Source organism: Colius striatus, chromosome 1 (genome assembly GCF_028858725.1).
Source record: "Colius striatus isolate bColStr4 chromosome 1, bColStr4.1.hap1, whole genome shotgun sequence".
Classification (NCBI taxonomy): domain Eukaryota; kingdom Metazoa; phylum Chordata; class Aves; order Coliiformes; family Coliidae; genus Colius; species Colius striatus.
Window position 1 is genome coordinate 166,313,017 of NC_084759.1, and position 19,520 is coordinate 166,332,536.

Consider the following 19,520-nt stretch of genomic DNA (forward strand, 5'->3'; position numbering starts at 1 on the left):
TTTTAAGAATTCCTTACTAGAAGCTGACATAGTCAAATGATAATAAACCAAAAAGCAATAATAGCTTCTGTTACAGACACATTAATGTGTGATTAATAAGTTATTAGTATGCAGTGCAGCAAACTAGCAGTTATAGTGATTCAGAAGTTAGCATATTGTCACAATCTTGGCTTGTAGCTATTCATGGGAAGAACTACCTATATATTTACTGTTTCACATGTCTGTCACATTTATAATAGCCATTGATTATTTTTATGCCACTAAAGATTTCTTACTGCTTCTAGATGAATTATACGCATAAAGCATTAATTTTCAATGCTGTGATCTGAACTACAGAAGTCTCCTACCTGGGGTCTTGAGAGCACTTGTTCCTGCTTTGTGCCTGGACTGGGTTGTTCCTACTTGTGCAGTCATGCCTCTCCTCCAGGATCCCGTCTGTGAAACAGAGAGAGATGCTTTTTGTCCTCCTTTCTCTGACTCTTCAGACAGCCCTGAGGGAAGGCCTTTCCATTTGCCACTGCTGTCTACACTGCTGTCAAAGTCTTCCTCTTGTTTCTTCAGTTCTTCAGTGCTCCCCCAAGTTTCACTGTCCGTAACTGAGCGCTTTTCTGAGTCTGTCTTCAGCTACAAGAGATTTGCATGAGAAATGGTCAGTCTCAGCATCTCTAGTGTTTGCTGATTTTTTAAATCACAGGAGAGGAAGAGAATAAGCATACTGATTTATTTGTAGCAATAGCTTGGAAGATTCTGTTCATAAAACATTAATGTCCTGATCCCAAAAGTTTTAAAAAAATCTCAACTGGGGAAGACATTTTTCTTTTTTCTTTATTTTCAAAAGAATTTCAACTTTTTCCTTCACAGATAAACCATAATGAAGTGAAACATACTCTACTCATCAGTAGGGGCTCCCTATTCTCCCTCTGAATTTCACAATTTAATCACTGTACTGAGAGGTTTTACTAAAAGCTTGAATGAGGAAATTCCTAAACATGCTATTAAACTCACCTCAGTCTGTTTTTTCCTTGCCTTTTTCTACCCAGGCCTTCCTCTGACTTAATTAGGAATATTGTTCCAGCTGCATCTGAGCTTTGTGCCACCAGTGAGTAGGAATAACATCTTCAGCAAAATTAATCAGTGCTACAGCTGATAGCTTGTCTACTGTTTTTTCTCCACTGAAAAGAATTGTTTCCAACAAGAAACTCTCTCTAGCTATACCAGTTAGCAAAGCAGCTAGAAAAGAGACTTAGGCAAGCACTATCCACAAGCGGGGTGAAGATAACCATCTGGGTTCATGCTTGTTCTGAAACTCAGACCCGTGAGGAAAGTGCACCAGCGAGGACATAACATCCCTGTGGCGTCTGCTTTCCCTGGGGTGTGTTGATAAGGATGTGCTGCAAGGAGCAGCCCAACAAGACAGACAACATAGAAGCTCTGAAAGTCGCTTAAATAGAAATGTTGGAGACTGATGCCACTCTCTGTGTTTGACAAGGTTTACATTCCTTGTGTTGACAGACTGTTTGCTGTAGCCCTTCCTCCTGTGTTGTCCTGCAGACACCTGACCCCAGCCTCAGGCTTTATTTGCACATCATCATCTCACCAGTTTTCATCGCCTCTGACCTTTTTTCACATTATAAAAGTGTCTCTGCACTCAGGTATCACCAAAGCCTTATCTTCTTACAGCCAGCATAAGCAGGACTACAAATTGGATCACACTCAGGGGAGGGCTATTTATTATTCTGTGTTGCCACAGCTCATCCTCCACAGGGACACTTTTGTGGCTTCTTCCTAGGCATTGCTGTCATAAGCAGGATTAATACTGATTAGATCACCAACAGAATAATCAGTTGCTGTTTACATATTTGTCATTTGAGGCATGAAAAATGCAAAAGCTCTCTGGACTTCTGTAATTTCAGACGTGCTTTGGAGACATCAGCACAGACTTTGGATAAGGAATGATGGGAAAAGAGCCCAAGTAAACATCTACACAAATGTTGCAGGGTCCTTCAGAAGACAGTTTTCATTAGTGTTATTGTTACAACATGTGTAATGCTCCCAGAATTTTTCTTATAAATGGTTATAAAATACAGCTATACATTCTTAATGAAAACTGCATCATTTCCAAGAAATGGCAAGTATAATACTTTCTAAAAGCCTCTCTTCACTATAATGGGATCCAAAAAAGTGATGTTCTTTTAATGGGAAGACAACAAAAAAAAATACGTTCTACCTCAGACTGTAGCCAGCTTACACTGTTCCTATCACTTAAAAAGACTGCAAAAGAGATTTCTCTGTTGCATGACTATGACTTACACCTAGAGAACAGCTGGCAAAATACTAATATATTCTACTCATCGCATCTTGGAGTACAATGCATTCTGATTAATCTGCTTGGTAAAGGTGGACCTGACAAAGGTCTGTTCCTATCCTTTGTAACATAAAACAACTCTGTCAGGAAAACAACATTTGAACAAGTGCTGCATCTCTGTTTATAGCTTGCAAATAGTATCTGGTTGAGCAACTAGAACATGAGGTCGCTTGAACAAAAATCCTGCAAAGAGCTAAGCAGTCAGTCTGAGATTTCCCAGTCATGATGATGACGATGCAGCGGAAGAAGTAAGCCAGAATTAGCTGGACATCGGTGTTCACGTGAAAGGGAAGAGGTTGATCTCCAGTTAACAATCATGGGAGAGACTGATGGGGTGGGAATGAAATAGCAACAGCTGAAGAACACTGGCATCTGTGTATCTTTGCAGCGATATGACATTGGTCTGACTCTTCATTCCCAAAGTAACCTTACTTCCTTATTGTTGGGGAGAAATGAAAAATACGTGTTTTTCTCCTGTTGAAAAAGTCTGTAACAAAGTCTGTCTACAAAACAGGTCTCTAAATTGTAGGCACTGGTTGTCTGCAGGAGTCTAAATGGAATTGGGAGTGTCAGTCTTCTGTCCTGAATACTTGACATCAAGTCACTGGAGGCAATGACTCTTCCCCTATGCTGAGTGTTCAGTCTTGAAATAGATGACATGTAAGAGAATGCTTTTCTACTGGGACTAACTCTTCTGTTTTTCTTTCTTTTGCAGGGGTCAATTGAGCACTGCAAGCATTCTGTACTGTCCTTTTCATCATTTGCAATCTTGAGGGAAGCTTGGAAGAAATACTTGGATACTCAATACAAGGGCTTTATAATATAGGTATAGGTATAGGTATAGACATATACACACACATATATATATGTATATTATATACAGCTTGTGTCTGTACACTGCTCAGAACCCTATTTTGACACTATGCATTGTGTGTTTGTGGGTCTATAGGACACTTTCATTCCTGGACCTATCTGGAGAGAAGAGAAGCTGTGGCAGGCTCCTTCCTTTCAGCCTCTTTTCTTCCAGTGGAATGAACACGAAAAGGATGGTACAACCTATGTATTTCCTTGATGTATGTCAGCTCATGAAAGACAAAAACTTTATTATGTTAAATTGTGCTATCTGTTGAAAGAGATGCTGCAAATGGAACGAAGCGAGCAGAAATTCACCCATCACAGATCCAGTCATATTGTGGTTTTTTTGTGTTAGTGTGCAGCAGAGGCTGAGGACTTCTTGGGCCTAGGACTAGTGGGGGATACCTCAGGGTGGGCAGAGCAAGGACTTATCAGCCAACATCTTCAGAGGTGGGTTGTGCCCTAGGAGCAGGGCATCTGAGGTGTGTTCATTTGCTTCAGAGACATTGATACAAAATTTTTTTCTTTGTTATCCTGCACACTTTTGTGATGTTGCAAGAAATGGCAATGAAAAGCTACTCACCTGGGCATGAGTGTTCTTCCTTGAAGAGGCAGTTATATTGGAATAAGAGCTGACAGATGAGGTGGTATTCAAATCATCTGTGCTGAGGTTGTCAAGGGTGTCGCTGAGGCCACTGCTAACTGAGCTGCTGTCATCCCAGCTGCAGAGAAAAGAGCACATCTTTACATACTCTGTGTCAATAAGCAGAAAGCATCTCAAAATCAAAAGATGTGATTATTTATTCAAGAGGTTTACCAGAAAAATTTCAGTAGTATTTCCCAAAGAAAATTAGTTTTCAGACTTTTGAATTAATTATTCACTCACTGTCAAGTGGCTGCTTGTTCAATTAATGAAAGACCCAGGTGTTTTTTTAAAAAATTAACATCAGGTCTAAGCAAGTACTAGTTTAAGTCATTAAAACAGGTTGTTTCATGCTTCACTGCAATCACATTCAGTATACTGGCAGGGAAACCCATTAAAGCTACTAGGTATTGCTAGCCAAAGCATTATTAATAGCTTCGAGAATACCTGATGGATTTCCAGGCTACAGAAAAATAAAGGAGTCTCTCTTCTGAAGCCTAATCAATTGTCAGCAGGAAGCCAGTATTTCCAAAAGTTTTATTTTCTTGTCTTCAGCCATTGTCTAGTGGGTGCAATGGAATAAAAATAGGATTTCCTGACAATAGTCACTGGAGTTGACAGAGAACATGTTATACATCTCACAAGAAACATGGGCTGTCAACTCTTCTGCTTTGGCAGATTGAGGCAGACGATGCAAATGAGAGAAAGGCTACTCTTACATAAATGTCAATTACCTACTCTCACAAAAGCCTTGCTTTTGCATGGAAGGGAGGTTGATCTGTGTTTCTCAGACCTGCCTCTAGGCAATTGCCTCTCCAGTTTATCGTCGCATCATAGATTCATATACAGCAGTATACTTCCAGTTTCATGCATCTACACACTATCTCATTTTGGATAATTCCCAGGCCACAGAGTTTGAAAAATATTCACCTTATTACTTGCAGTGTGATTCATTTCATATAGTTTCAGACATATAAAAGTTAGGTATGTCATTTAAGCTAAGTATCTAGGTCCCCTCTCTAACCAGTACAAAGAAGCAGTTTCCTCTTGGAGGTAATTTGTCCTGGCTTTAAATGTCTCAGGTTTGTCCACTAAAGATGCCTCTTTACGTCTTTCCCTCTCCTAGAGAGGAAAGGGTTGATAAAGCCTGGTCTAGCACATAACTTCTGTAGAGACAAAGCTAGGTGACATGTTTATGCATGCTGGTAAAGTTCAAAGCACAAGAGAGTAACTACATCATGAGCCGCCTTTTAAAAAAAGCCTTAAAATTCAATCCCTTAGTCAAGTTAAGGCTCAGTACTATTGCTACTAGTCATTCAAAGCAAACAAAGAAAATACCTGAATCCTTGTTTTATATGTGATGTTTTGGGAGATTAAATTTGCTTGTCTGCTTCTTCATGGAAGCCTTTAGAAAGTGGTAACAGCAGTGACAGTGAACTGCGTTGTACAAAATGTGTGCTGATGCACCAGAAAGTTCAATGCACTAGTCTTGTATCATAGCAACTGCAGCAAGCGTTACCTTCATTTTGTGAAAGGTAGAAAATCACATTATTAAGCCAGCTCAGTGACAAGCTAAACATATTTCAGAGGGCAAGAGTTTCTTACAGTGCTGCACTTGCCACTATAGAGAGCAATGTCTAGAAATCATTATGCCTTCTGCTACATTTCCAGGTAATATACAAACAAGTGATTTAATAACAACATTTAATATCTAAGCAATTATAATATCACACTCTATAGGCTGCCCTCGTTATCTAGGAACCATCCCTGATGCACTAGTCATTGGATCGATGGGCCGAGGTCAACTGTATGAGGTTCAACAAGGCCAAGTGCCGAGTGCTGCGCTTGTGCCACAACAACCCCATGCAACAATACAGGTTTGGTGATGTGTGCCTGGAAAGCTGCCCAGTGCAAAAGGACCTGGGTATGTTGGCCAACAGCCATCTGAACGTGAGCCAGCAGTGTGCTCAGGTGGTCAAGGAGGCCAACAGTCTCCTGGTTTGTATCAGAAATAGTGTGGCCAGCAGGACCAGGGAAGTGATTGTCCTCACTCTGTACTTGGCGCTGGTGAGGCCGCACCTTGAGTGTTGTGTTGACCTACAAGGACATTAAGGTGCTGGAGTATGTCCAAAGCTGGGCAAGGAAGCTGGTGAAGAGTCTGGAGAACAAGTCTGGTATGTAGCAGCTGAGGAAACTGGAGTTGTTTAGCCTGGAGCCTGGTTGTTTAGCCTCAAGCTGTGCTCAGTGAGGTCTAGATTCTATATTTGGAAGAACTTTTTCACTAAGAGGGTTGTTAAACACTAGAACAGCCTGCCCAAGGAGATAGTGGAGTTACCTGAGATATGTAAAAGACATGTAGATGAGGTGCTGAGGGACATGGTTTAGTGGTGAGTCTGGCAGTGTTAGGTTAGTGGTTGGACTCAATGATCTTAAAGGTCTTTTCCAACCAAAGTGACTCTCTGATTCTTACACTTTCTGTATTTCTAACTGTCTAATGTGATATGGAGTTTCACTGATGTTAAAAGCCACTACTCAAATGTTATGTACCACACAGGTATATAATTTGCCTAACAGTGTTAGGAGTGAAAAAGGCAGATAAATACATAAATAATACTAAATGTGGTGATGTTTTAGAAAAGATAATATGGTCTTACTAAAAGATATTAAAAAAACCCATCAACTAAATTCCAAATGAGATATAATGTATACTTTCACAGGCAACGTGAAATCTTAATGTATTACATTCATGTGAATTAATACTTGAGCATCAGTTTTCTGAGTGTACTCTAAGACTCTGAGGACCAAGATCAACACTTAATTTAGTTTCTCCATGCTTGTTTTTTTAATTCTATTTTTTTTTTTTTGGCACTTCATTTCGTGCTCATTTTTATGTGTAAGAAGATTCTATTTTTCTAAATTCTGAAATAGTTCAGCTGATTTGCAAAGTATATACACATTCTCCATAGCTTTTTTCATGAAAAAATTACTATGATCATGTTTCCTTTCTATTATGACTCCTCTGTGTTTTTTCATACTCATCACATGTCACTCATCAGTGGATTATTACTGGGTTCTGGGAACACTCACGGTCATCTTGTAAGATATATTAGAAGATTATTTTGACACCTCCACTACCGACCTTTCAGAGTCATCACTATACCTATCTGGATTTTTTTTCCTCTTATGATGGGTGTTCAAGATGTTTTCTAAATTTGGGTCTTTCATACTCCCAATTTTCTACTAACATTCAATATTCTTGTAAAAAGCAGATATATACAAAACTTTTTTTTTCCCACTCTGGCATTTTTCTATAGTCTGTTAGAGAAATTGATTCCTACTTGAAACAATATTTTGTACCAACCTTTTGAAAATAATTAGCAAAAATGGAAAACTCCAACAAAACAGATAGTATCAGTCACCATGTTGGTAACAAAGATTGTTATCCTCTGCTTATTTTAGTGTACTGTCCAGAGTTTCTTTAACTTGTTCATAGATATGAAACTTTTCTCTTTCAGTACTTACTGTTTCCACCATTTCAGTCCTTTCCCTATGTCTAGATAATATAATTGCTATCAGATGAGTTAATTTAATTTTGGAAAAATGAAGATGCCTTATGTATAATTTGTGAAAACTTCTTGACAATTCATACTAATTTCTTCTTTAAACTAGCAAATGCACGACAAACAAATCTGGTCAAATTATATGTGCATCACCTTGAGATTGAAAACCCATTCTTGGTAGTCTGCAGCAAACTCTCACTGTAATTTTCATTTTTGCTCCTCCTTTTGATGAGAGTTATCTCATCAAAACAATATTCATTGTCAAACTGTACTTAAGGGTCTTAATATAGGCTTTTAAGACACTGGCTAAGATTAAACTTTGATTTTATCTTTCATTTACTTTTCTCTTTCTCATGCATCCTACAGACTTTATGACAGGTCAGGTTAGTACTACAGCTTATTAACACTTGACACCACTTCCCTTTTTAAAACCATATTTTAGCTTTTTATAGCTGTGGTAAAGTCTGCTTTAATTTTTTTTAAAAGAAAATGTTAGTAAATGCAGTTCAGTTAACTGGGAGACTGAGACTAAGAGAAAGATGCCTATTTTTGACAAGTTCTGGCAATAATTTCTTTTCGAAAGCCCTGGATCTCAAGAGGAATGGGGGAAAAACTTTGAAATTCAGCAGGACACAATCTTCGCATTAAGGATGTGCATTTTGCAGTCTAAAAGAAATACTTGCAAATCTCTATAATTTATAAATCTCTTTAAAATCACTGTTTGGATATGCCTGACAGAGATTTTTTTTCAGCTAACTAGTCAAAGTTTCCTCCCTAACCAGCAGCTCAGCTCATTCTGCTGTATGTTGCCTCATTCTGGGTTCAAATCAGCAGCCAGGAAGAATGCAAACAGCCCAGTACTCATTGCTCGAACTGTGAATATATATAGTTTTTGATATATATATACTTTTTTTTTTTTCTCCAGAAACGCTTCATTAATTTAATGCTTATAAGAGGTCTGCTCTAGGGATGAATCTGAATTTTGCATTAAAGCAAGCAGCCTTCTGTCATTTTTCAAAGAAGTTGAAAGACTTCTGTAACAAAAGGGACTATCTGAAGAATGATTAAAGCCCCTGCTGTACCACACTCCCTACAACCTGTAAGATATGAAGTGACTGCTTTAACCAACATTTTTAACAAGTTGGACCCCAATAAAGAGCTTTTAATTTTCTTTAGAGCTTAGCATCTGACTTTCAAAGATATAATGCATGAAAATGTGTGCTTTGAACCTATAATTTCCTGCAGGGGTATCTTAAAATTTAGGTTACCAGCAACTCAAAATTTAGGTTACCAGCATGTCAAAAACCAACAGCTATTTTTGGCCTTACTATTGCTATACCTCAGCTTTCCACCTGTAAAATGGACATAACATGTGCATAAATTAATTTGAAAACACAGTCTCTGATATCTTTGACCAAATCATGGTTGCCTGAAAATATATGTGTACAGTCTACACAGGTAATCCTTTTGTTACTTCTGAGTGCTTTTACATCCTCACTAAATTCCTTTCACATATGAGCATGAATAATATTCAGCTTTAAAAACTTTAGAAATCTGGTCATTATTCCATCACTGCAGTCATACACAGGGCTGAATCTGAGTAGGGAAGTTGCACTGCACTAGGAATGTCCCTTCAGCTTGGGAGCCAGGAAAAGTGTGCCCAACCATGTGATAGGCACTGAGGGGTGGCACCCCTCCCATCACCTGATTAGATTTTTGGCCACTGTGTTATGATCTTCATCCAGAAATAATTCACGTTTACCTAGGCTTTTCACAGTAACATTACTAAATTGTTTTCTGTTTAGATCTTTGTTTTTCTTTGATGGACAAGGTATGCCTATGAAATCATTTGCACTAGCTAAAACTCAACCTCTATTTCCAGCATGAATCTTTCAAGTCTGAACAGTCATTGCCCATTTTGATGCAAGAAATAACACTTTGGCTGAAGAAGACTTCCACATTGTCTCTAATTCAACATCCCAGTGTTCCACAAATTCCTCTAAATACTTCAAGCAACGTTCCAACTCCTTGATCATACAAAAAACTCCATGGAGTTGAGGAATTCACAACCTAATATCTATAGAATTGGTTAGTCTCCACCATCACTCTTTGTCTAACTTTCATTAGTGTGTGTTACTACTGAAAAGATCTCTTACTACTGAAAAGATCTCTCCATAATAATCCTCTCATTAACCTTTCTACTGCGTAGTTGTTCTAGGAACAGCAAGGTGTCTGAAGTCCAAATATATGGTGTTTAAAGTCAGTATGTAGAGTTGAGTAATGATTATAAATGCATTTCCACAAGTATTCCCTCAAATGGAAAGATAACTTGCACTCAGCTGTGCTTATGACACTTTGGTGTTTGCTTTCCACAAGTATTTGGTTTTCTTCACTTGAAAATAATCCAATTCCAAGTTCACATGCTGAAGTGTATGAACCAAATGAGAAATATTTTATATGGATAAGACGTTATTTCACACAGCAGGAGAGCAAACAACAGAGCTCTACAGCAAAGGTGTAATGAAACGAGCCAGATAATACTTGATCATATGCTACGTAACAAAGATCTACAACAAATATGCAACAAATTTTTCTAGATATTTTGTGTGATGGCTGAAAATAGAAAATGCACTGCACTGGGAGAGCAACAAATCCTGAAGGTACCTGACAAGTGAGAAAGTGATACTAACAATCTGTGTTAGCTTCAACAATACTTCAAATACTCACTTGTTTCAGAAAATCAAAGCAGTCCCTAACTTCAGACAACACATGGAAGAGTACCCAACCACAATGATTGTTCCTTCCACCCTTCCTGGTTCTATTTTCAGCATTTTCCTAAAAGTCCTTAAACATGTCAGTTCAGTGAAGTCCACCATAGAGATAAGCTGGGTTAATGCCAAGAATTTGTTTCAACTTCATTAATTTTTGAGAGCAATTCCAGCCAAAGTGGCCTAAGTATGCAAATGAAAAAGCTTTTCACAAGCAGATCGTCAGACGTACGAAGGCAGTAAGACTATAACCAATGTGCTATTGAGTCTGATGGAAAACTATGGTTCCCTTAATGCATCCAGTCCTTGCCACAGTTTGAGGAATTGCTGGCATTTTTTTTCAGTGGTTCATTACACCTTTTTGCAAGAAGCAGCAGGAACTACAGCTTGTAGAATAGAGCTCTGGAAAAAAAATCCAAAACTTTTTTCTTAAAGCATTCCATATAGGGAGCTTTATAAATGAATGAAAAACAGCACTTTATTTGTCACATGCTTTATAGTGCACATGAAGGGTTTTAAAATACAGTAGTAGACCAATGATCCTTGCATGTTTTGTTTAGGAATGAGAAATTCTTAGTCACATTCTTGCTAATGCCAGTGGAATTTACATGTATCTCCAGGGACTTGTGTATGGATTTGGGCTTCGGGGAATCTAGACAAATACATTTAGCAAAATAACCTTAATTTGATTTTATAGCAATTCTGAGCTTTAAAAATGTGAAAACACTTTTAAACACTTCTAAATCGTTCATTCCCATAGCTGGTATGTACAGGGCAGTGCCTATGTGTATTTCTGCTGCTGGAGAGAAAGGTCTTAAGAGGACCATTCAGATAACTAAGGTCATAACAAGAGAGTAACATTCAGGGCTTAAGAGAAACTTGACTCTTGGGTGTGTCTTTGGGTATTTACATAGCCATACCAGACCATCTTTGGCAAAACAAAGATTAGCGTGTTTGCCAAATAAGATGGTAGTGTTGTAGTCAGCTACAATTGCTAGGATTGGCACACATTCAGTTATACTGCATAATTATTTAAAATCACCAATAGTGCCCTAAAAAAGCCAAATCCCCACATTGAGCCACCTGTGAAGTAAGCAGCTACCTGGAGTGTAAGACAATTCATGTCAGTGATATGCAAGACAGATACATTAAATGTGAGTTAGGAAATGGTAAGATTGTAAGTTGGTTGTAAAAAGTAAGGTTGACACTTAATCCCCTAGGTAGTCAGCAAGGACAGGAAAGGGTAAACAGGAAAGACTAGAGAGATATAAGCAAGGTAGAGGACCTAAAATAGATGCTTGCAGGAGAAAGCTTGAACTTTGTGCACCTTTCCTCACTCTATTCATACAAGTTAAGCCTTGCAAGAAGAAGACAGAACTTGTTTATCACTAGTCCATGCTTAAGCTAGTCCCATAAAATCTATAAAATGGATTACATGATGTATACCAGCCTCCACAACACATTCCATGCAGGTGGATATTGCTTCTCTACAGCACATCAGTAAAGTGAATATTAACATGAAGTCTGGGCTGCTGCCATGAACCATCCTCTCTGACATCCATATTTTAGAACACATTTCAGAAGAGTAAGGTAGGATTCAGCCTAAAATAAAGACTTTACAGCTACTCCTCTAATTGACTTTTGAGAACAGAAATGGTCTCTTAGCTCATTAAGAAAGAAAGATAAGAAAATAATTGGATTGTTTTACTCAAAACAACTTCTTACTAGTGTGCCAATATATCAGCTGGCAAACTTTCTCCTTCAAAGTTCAATTCATCATGAATTAATCCATTTTAAATCTTTTTCTGTAAGCTCAGCTGCTCGTTATTCATAAAACAGCTACACTGACCCTTCACAGACAGATTCAAGATCGCACAGATTTCATAAAATCAATATTTTGTTTCAATCCACAGAGTGTGAGAGCTAAAGTTCAGGCCCTGAATCAAACCAGAAACTTGCAGGGGTTATAAATTTCATTATAGCTATTCTATCCTCGTAGCTAAATGAAAACATTCCCAGTTGGACTCATACTTCATCACCTTTTCCTCAGCAAGTATGATGCATTACCTGTCACACACAAACAAGGCAGGCACTGAAGCGTTAATCTTGAATTACTTGGAGGTCATAGAAAGCTGTGTCATATACAGTTTAAAATGGATGCATTAAGCATATTCTAAGGAAAATTGTTTACAATTAAAAGACTAGCAATGCATTTATGCATCTGATTTCACGCAGTATCACTGTGGGAGGATTTCTCATCTCACATTGAAAATTTTTTTAATAAGAAGATCCAATTAGAAAATTATATTATACAACAGAAATTATTTCTATTCAAAGAGCACAATTAGAGCAGAATGCATTTTGCAAGGTCAATATATTTCTATGTCTTCTTCCAAGAGCTTCATAAGTGTTTAAAGAAATAATATAGTTTTAGAGCCTGTGGGTAAAAAAATAAATTGATGGAAGATTTATATTTCTGATAATAATTATAAATACCTTGCAAAACCTACATACTCATAACTCAGGATCTGAACAAGTCTTTGCAAGAACGCCTTCTGTTTTCCACACATTCCTGCATGTAATGTTTAATCTGACATGATAGAGACTGCAGTAAGTGCTTAACTAGCTCTCAATTCATAACAGAATGTATCAGCAATTGAAGGAGCTTCAAAAAATGGAATTTAGGCAAGCGTTACTTGAATAAAATAATAACTATCAAACTAAAAAAGATAGTTTGTTTTTGGGATGTACAGTCTTTTTTCTATCATGAGGCAGATAACATCCATTTTTAATTACATTTCAAACAGTCTATGGAAAGTAGTAATATATAGGCTGAAGCAGATGTAAGGAAGCAATTCCATCAAGGACTGTTGACAATATCATAACAAACCAAGGGAGAAAAGCTTTTGATGGAATTATCTTCCCACTGCTGTTTGTTGTTTTTAATACAGTGTATGGATCCAACAGATGTTTAAACTTTTCAAATGCAGATTCAGACAAGTCAATTAACAGCTGTTGAATTGACATAAATTAAAAAAAAAATACAGTGCCTACACAGTTGTTTAGAAGATACAAAATCCATACTCTCTGTTACCTCATTATTTTAAAAGGTAAAAATATCATTCCTCAGTTTATATATGGTCAATTCACATCTCCAAAAGCAGAGAGAAATGAAATCTCACAAGCATAAATATGTCATGGGACTCACATGTGTATTTGAAGGAAAGTCATACTGAAATCAGCACCTTAAACACACTGAGATAAGGAGAATTTGGCCTTCATCTTTGCAAAGGGGCAGTCAGAGCTACAGCTGGGAGACAGATACCAAAAAATCAAAGGTCTTTACTTAACCTTGTCTTTATAGTATATGAAGAATCCAAACAGATCCTCCTGATAATTGTTCAGAGCAGAAGTCTTCCCAGTAATTATTTGCCTGAAGTCAAAAGTCCTGATATATTGTTAATCTCCTCTGCTCTGCAGCTACTCTGGTTTAAGAATACTTGTTGCCAGAACTACCTGTCTTATTTTTGCTTATGTGCATAGGCAGAGATTTATTTTTCCTGCTTGTGACTGATTAAACTAAATCTGAAGAAAAAAAAATTGTACATAACTGCGTTAGCAGAATACTGAGAAGTAAATCTCCATTCATTCTGGTCACAATACTCATCCTATAAATCTCCATGAAATAGCAAGACTTAAAAACAGCAGTTGTATGCAGTTTTACTGCTGGGATAAAGCGAAGTTTGGAATTGGCTTTAGCTTGTGACAGATATTTGTTACCTCACGTCATCATTTGCTGGGGATGGAAAGACATGGCAGGCAGAGACTAAACCAAAATTTTTGTTTAACTTTTCATTTCTCTCTTTTTTTTCTTTTTTTTTTTTTTTTAAACCATCCTTTACAATTCTAAGCTGACAGTAACAAGCAGGATAGCTCCTATCCTTGTCACATCATTGCAGCACTCCCTGATAACCTTCTTACCCATTGCTGTAACACTGTCCTGGAGCCTCTGTCCCTGCACTGACATCTGAGGAGGGGGAGAGCACCCCAGGAGTGGGATACCTTCCATTACATGTAAGCAGGCAAAAGCTCAGCCCTTTTGAAAGTGTGGGATTAATTTTATCTGGAAAGTGACTGGAAGCAATGGGCTTCCTCCTGCACACTCTTGTTCAATGTAGTTTTTCCCTGCAGTTCCCAAGACAAGGCGCTGGTTTGTTAAGTTTAGCAACAAGTTGCAACTGTGGGAAAAGCTGCTAGTTCAATGCCTCAAGGGCTTCTTAATAAAAATCTTCAACCCTTGAAACTCTTTGAGAGCTTGATCCACACAAATATTTTCAGATAACAAGGTAAGCCTATTATCGGAAGCCTAATAGGCTTATTTGCTTGCAGTCAGCCTTACAACAGCAACCTGTCCGACAAAGGACAAGTTAAGCAGAACACAAGCTATTTCTTCTCCTGGTTTTGTTTGCCAGGATTGCCACTCACACTTGTTGCTTGTTTCCCAGATCTTGCTGAGTAAAGACCCAGATTACAGCTTCAGGAGAAAGCAGAAAGGGATTACCTTCCGCTTCTGCCTGACCTGATTTTTAGCATCAGCTAAAAAGGAATGAAGGCTTCAATGCTAATGCACACCAGGCCTTCAGGCCCTTGCTCATTGCTGCTCTCTGGGCAAAACTGCTTTCTGATTTTAATCAAACTTTTCAGAGAACATAAAGGATCAAAAAATCATACTTTTGTAACTCTGATGCCACTACGCTGCCACACGAAGACATGACCAAAGGGGAATTCTCGCTCAGGGAAGAATGAAATGAATTAAATATATCAGATGTACATGATTCTGTACACAAAGCCAGATTTCTTAGAAATAATAATAATAAAGTTTAGACATATCTTTATTCTCTTTCATGGAACATTGTTATTCAGGTGTCAGATTTGGAAGTTTTTCCTTGATTTTGAATTCCTTCTAGCCTTTCCCCCCATGAAGGTCAGGCTGCTGAACTTAGAAAACACAGATTTCAGAAATAAATTTATTAGCAGAGGTTTAGTCATCCTAGCATTTATTTCATTTTTTTTTTCAATTCCCCAAATATTCAAGATTTTCTCATTCTCATTTTCTCATTCTCATTCGGCATTTAGATTATTAAAATTGGTTAGTTTTAGATAAATTTTGTTTGAAAAGTTTAATGTTAACTTTAATCCCAGTTTGTGCAAAGATTTTGCAGCAATAATAAATGCTGTTCATTTGCATCTAATGATACATTGCTGCTTTTCACATGGTCATTAACAGCAATCATTGAGTCATAGTATTTCAGTTTTTTTGGAGATCACAACTGGTATTGTAACCCAGAAGTTTCCAAAGAGATTTTATTTTTATTCCAAATACCAGTAGTACATAATCTTTGATGGTCCCATAAATTCTTAAAGAGTCCCTGTGCCATGTGTTTATGATCTTGCCAATGATAGTAGGAGCTCAACTGTGTCCAGTCCTGAGCTCCTCAGCTCAAGAGGGACAGAGAACTTCTGGAGAGAGTCCAGCACAGGGACATTAAGATGATCAGGGGACTGGAACATCTTTCATATGAGGAAAGGCTGCGGGAACTTGGGCTCTTTAGTCTAGAAAAGAGTAGACTGAGGGGACATCTCATTAGTATTTACAAATATCTAAATGGTGGGTGTCAGAAGGTTGGGACATCCCTTTTTTCTATAGTAGCTAGCAACAGGACAAGGGGTAATGGGATGAAGCTGGAACACAAAAAGTTCCACTTAAATATAAGAAAAAACTATTTGACTGTTCAGATGAGGGAGCCCTGGCACAGGCTGCCCAGAGGGGTTGTGGAGTCTCCTTCCTTGGAGGGCTTCAAGACCCACCTGGACATGTTCCTATGTGACCTGATCTAGGTGACCCTGCTTCTGCAAGGGAGTTGGACTAGATGATTTCTAAAGGTCCTCTCCAACCCCTATCTATGATTCTATGATTCATTTATGGAGCTATTATTTCAGGTTTAAACCTAAATCTTATTGAATTTTGAAGATTCTGGAGAAGAGAGGGTTATAGGAGTGAACTGCAGACCAGATAAATGGCTCAGATTTCCAGACTAAGAGATGGCAAAATATCATGGAGCTGTATAGATATAAAGCTGGCTGGACATTTTTCATCAAAACATATTTGAAAATATACTAATATTGTCATAGAAAATGAAACATTAAAAACTGCAATTTGCTTTAAAAAAATGGAATCACTGCAGAACTAATTTATAAATCTCAGTCAACCTAGACTTACATACTCAATTTAAAATCAGAAATTAAACATTATTGCATGGAGAAAACAGCTTTAATAGAGCACTGAAAGTATCCTTTTTATACCTCGGTTTACAGATTACTTTATTTGATATTTCAATCATTATGGAAAACTCTAGCTAATACTGAACAAAACTACTGTTTCTAAATTGAAGCACCTTTAATTAAATATTATGCCATATGTTAATCATATGAAAAAATGTATAGATAATAAGATAGAAAAGGAAAAAAATAAAATGGATGCTTGAAAATAACTTTTTAAAGGTAATTTATTTTTTCTTAAAACATGTATATTTCAACTTATCACGTGACAAACTAAAAAAAAAATTCACCTATAATTTAATGCAAAACCAGAGCCAAAATATGCCAAAGTCCTTAAAAAAACAGAAATGGCAAATTTTGATCAAATCTCTAAAGAGACACAACAAATAACAATAACTAATTTTTATGCATCCTAAGCTTTTTGTTATTCTTCCTCGTACAGTGACGGATGTTTCCTGAAGGCATTGCAGCATTCTGGTTTGTAAATGATTTTCTGTAAAAGAAGAACCCAAAGCCTTTAGGAAATTGTAGTCCTTCTGGATAACAGAATATTTCCCTTGGCTGTTTTTAGCTCATAGTTCAGAGAAACAGCACATTAAAAGCACCCCTTTCAGCTGAAAAGATGGCAGCACTAATGTGTCTCACTATGAGTTCTCTCTTCCCATGGCATGAAATTACTACTATTGCCAGACTGACTGAAAGAGACACATGGTGCTCATGGATTCAAGTCACTCTTGACACAACTTGTCAGCATGGTGTGGACTTCAGGTTTTAAAAAGGGGATCCATTTCAGCCTCTAAGCAGCAGAAAAACAAAGCCTGATCTCCTTGTACGTATAACTGCCTGAGTAGATTTACTCCCCTAACATGTAAGGATCTATCAACATTTAAAGAATTTGATTCTGGCTGTTTCTCAGGGATTCTGGGTGGCTGGGGAGTGCGATGAGGTCAGCACCAACAAGCAGAAAGATGATTTTGTGATAGGACCAAACAAGAAGTTGTGAATAAGTGACAAAAGCCCTCTGTCTGGTCCTCCCCAGCCCACTATGGCCAGGCACAGGCACTTGAGAAATGGCAGTAGTAGATACAGATAGTTGTAAGGAGGCTTTGGCACTTATCTCTGTGCTAGGGTGTACATGCCAGGCCTGCTGCATCCTGCTGGAGACACAGTTATCTGCCAGGCACTGGAGGGAAGGGATCCCCCAGGCAGCTAACTTTCCTGCATATTACACCTCATGTCAGAGCCAGTGTAAACATCTCTCCAACATTACTACATTGCAGTTGTGCAAGCGATGTACATTGCAAAGTGCAACTCCTTCTTGCAATTGTGTGAATTTTTAATTGACTTCAGTAATATAAAAAATAAGTTCGCTGTTTGTTGTTACCACTCAAAAAAATACCCAATCCTATGTGAGCTATGGAAGTGGGGAAGTGAATCTAAAATTATCAGGTAAGAAAGAAAAAAATGCATGCAAGCTGTTTTCCAGTGACTTTTTCTATGTGAAAATCAGGAGAAAATACTGTAATTGGACAGGAGTGAAGCCTGCAGTTCTGCTGGAAAGAGAACAGAAAAGGCTAGAGTCGTTTATACCACTTGCTTGGAGAACTAAGAATGAAAATACTCATCTGCAATGTTGCAGAAAGAATTAGGATGCAAGAAAGACATCAAAAAAAACCCAAAAAACAACCAAACCAAAATATTGTGGAAATATAATGGATTGTAGTAGAGAAGGATATCAAGCTCAAACTCTGCATGAAAAAAGGATAGATATTACCTACAAAGGTCAGAGCTCTAGACACTAGCAGGGAGCAGTGTGTTTGGAGAACTGAACCGCTGCATCTCTCTGCCCTAGACATACACACACAGCAGAAACAAAGGGCACAAGAGACAGCAGCACACAGCCTGCAGCAAAAATCTTTCCATGCAATTTTAGCAGAGAAAGTCTGTTGTCTTACATTACTCAAGTACTTTGTGCACATACTTTTCATTTGAAATTGCCTTGTTCTCTCCCATTTAACCTAAAATTCAGATAATCTTTGCTCTCTGACAGATCATGTAAAACTATCAGAAGCAGCAGAAATTAAAGGGCAAAGGGTATTGCAGCAGTGAGAGCAAGCTATGGCAGGCTCGAAGCAAGTGTACACTTACCTCTTAAATTCCCAATACATACAATATGTACCTTTACTGATGATAGCTCTTCTACAACTAACCAATTTTTGCAGCTTTTTCCCATATAAAAAGTTTTCATTTTCATATCAACACACTCCACATCCCCCTACACCTACCCCTCCAATTCCAGTTTCCAGGAAAGGTACAGAATTACTGGCGTAAATATGAATCACAAAATGTCCTAAAATGGGTTTGAAGGATTACAATTGGGGTAAAGGTATAGCTAACCTTATATTGGGTAATAACCACATCTGTGGTGCTGAAATATAACAGACGGGACCAACTATGAGAAGAGTAATATATATCTAAGTGTTTAATTGCTAAGAAATAAACCAAGACTATCATTTTCCCCTGCAGTAGTGACGAGGAAACTCCTGCAAAAAAAACCCCAAACAATCTGCTTCTTTTTCTTGACTATGTTGCTTCAGTAACTGCAAACACAAAGGAGCAGCAGTATTAGGGAGGCAAATCTTCAGTTGTATTGATGTTTTGTGACTTTTTCCAAAGAAGAAAATCAGAGAGAACAGACAGAGGACCTCAGACCTCCTTCCACTTTTTGCTGACTCACTGGTTTAATACAGACGTTTGCTCTCTTACTCTTTGTTCAAAGCTCTGATTGTCAATGGCACCTCTTATGTTGCCATTGTACCTAATGAAACTTCATGTGAACATCATGTCATACTTAAGCAACCCCATTCTAATTTTCTGCAGATGAGGTACTTAAATACAGATGATTGTTACAAATGTGGTAGTTAAATGAGTTTTTTGAAATCACTTTTAATAGTTGTATTAAAACAATTGGAGATTGAAGAGAACACAAA

At 37.7% G+C, this 19,520-nt stretch overlaps 1 protein-coding gene across 2 annotated transcripts in view; it reads right to left on the reverse strand.

Annotated features, from left to right (window-relative positions):
• The window catches only part of NAV3 (neuron navigator 3), a 268,894-nt gene that overhangs the window by 60,435 nt on the left and 188,939 nt on the right, over positions 1-19,520 (reverse strand). For both annotated transcript variants that reach the window (XM_062016086.1, XM_062016078.1), the window contains exons 13-14: positions 3,810-3,942; positions 348-624 (exon numbers count right to left, since the gene is read on the reverse strand). In XM_062016086.1, the coding sequence (XP_061872070.1) occupies positions 348-624; positions 3,810-3,942 (410 nt within the window). The remainder of the gene's footprint in view (positions 1-347; positions 625-3,809; positions 3,943-19,520) is intronic.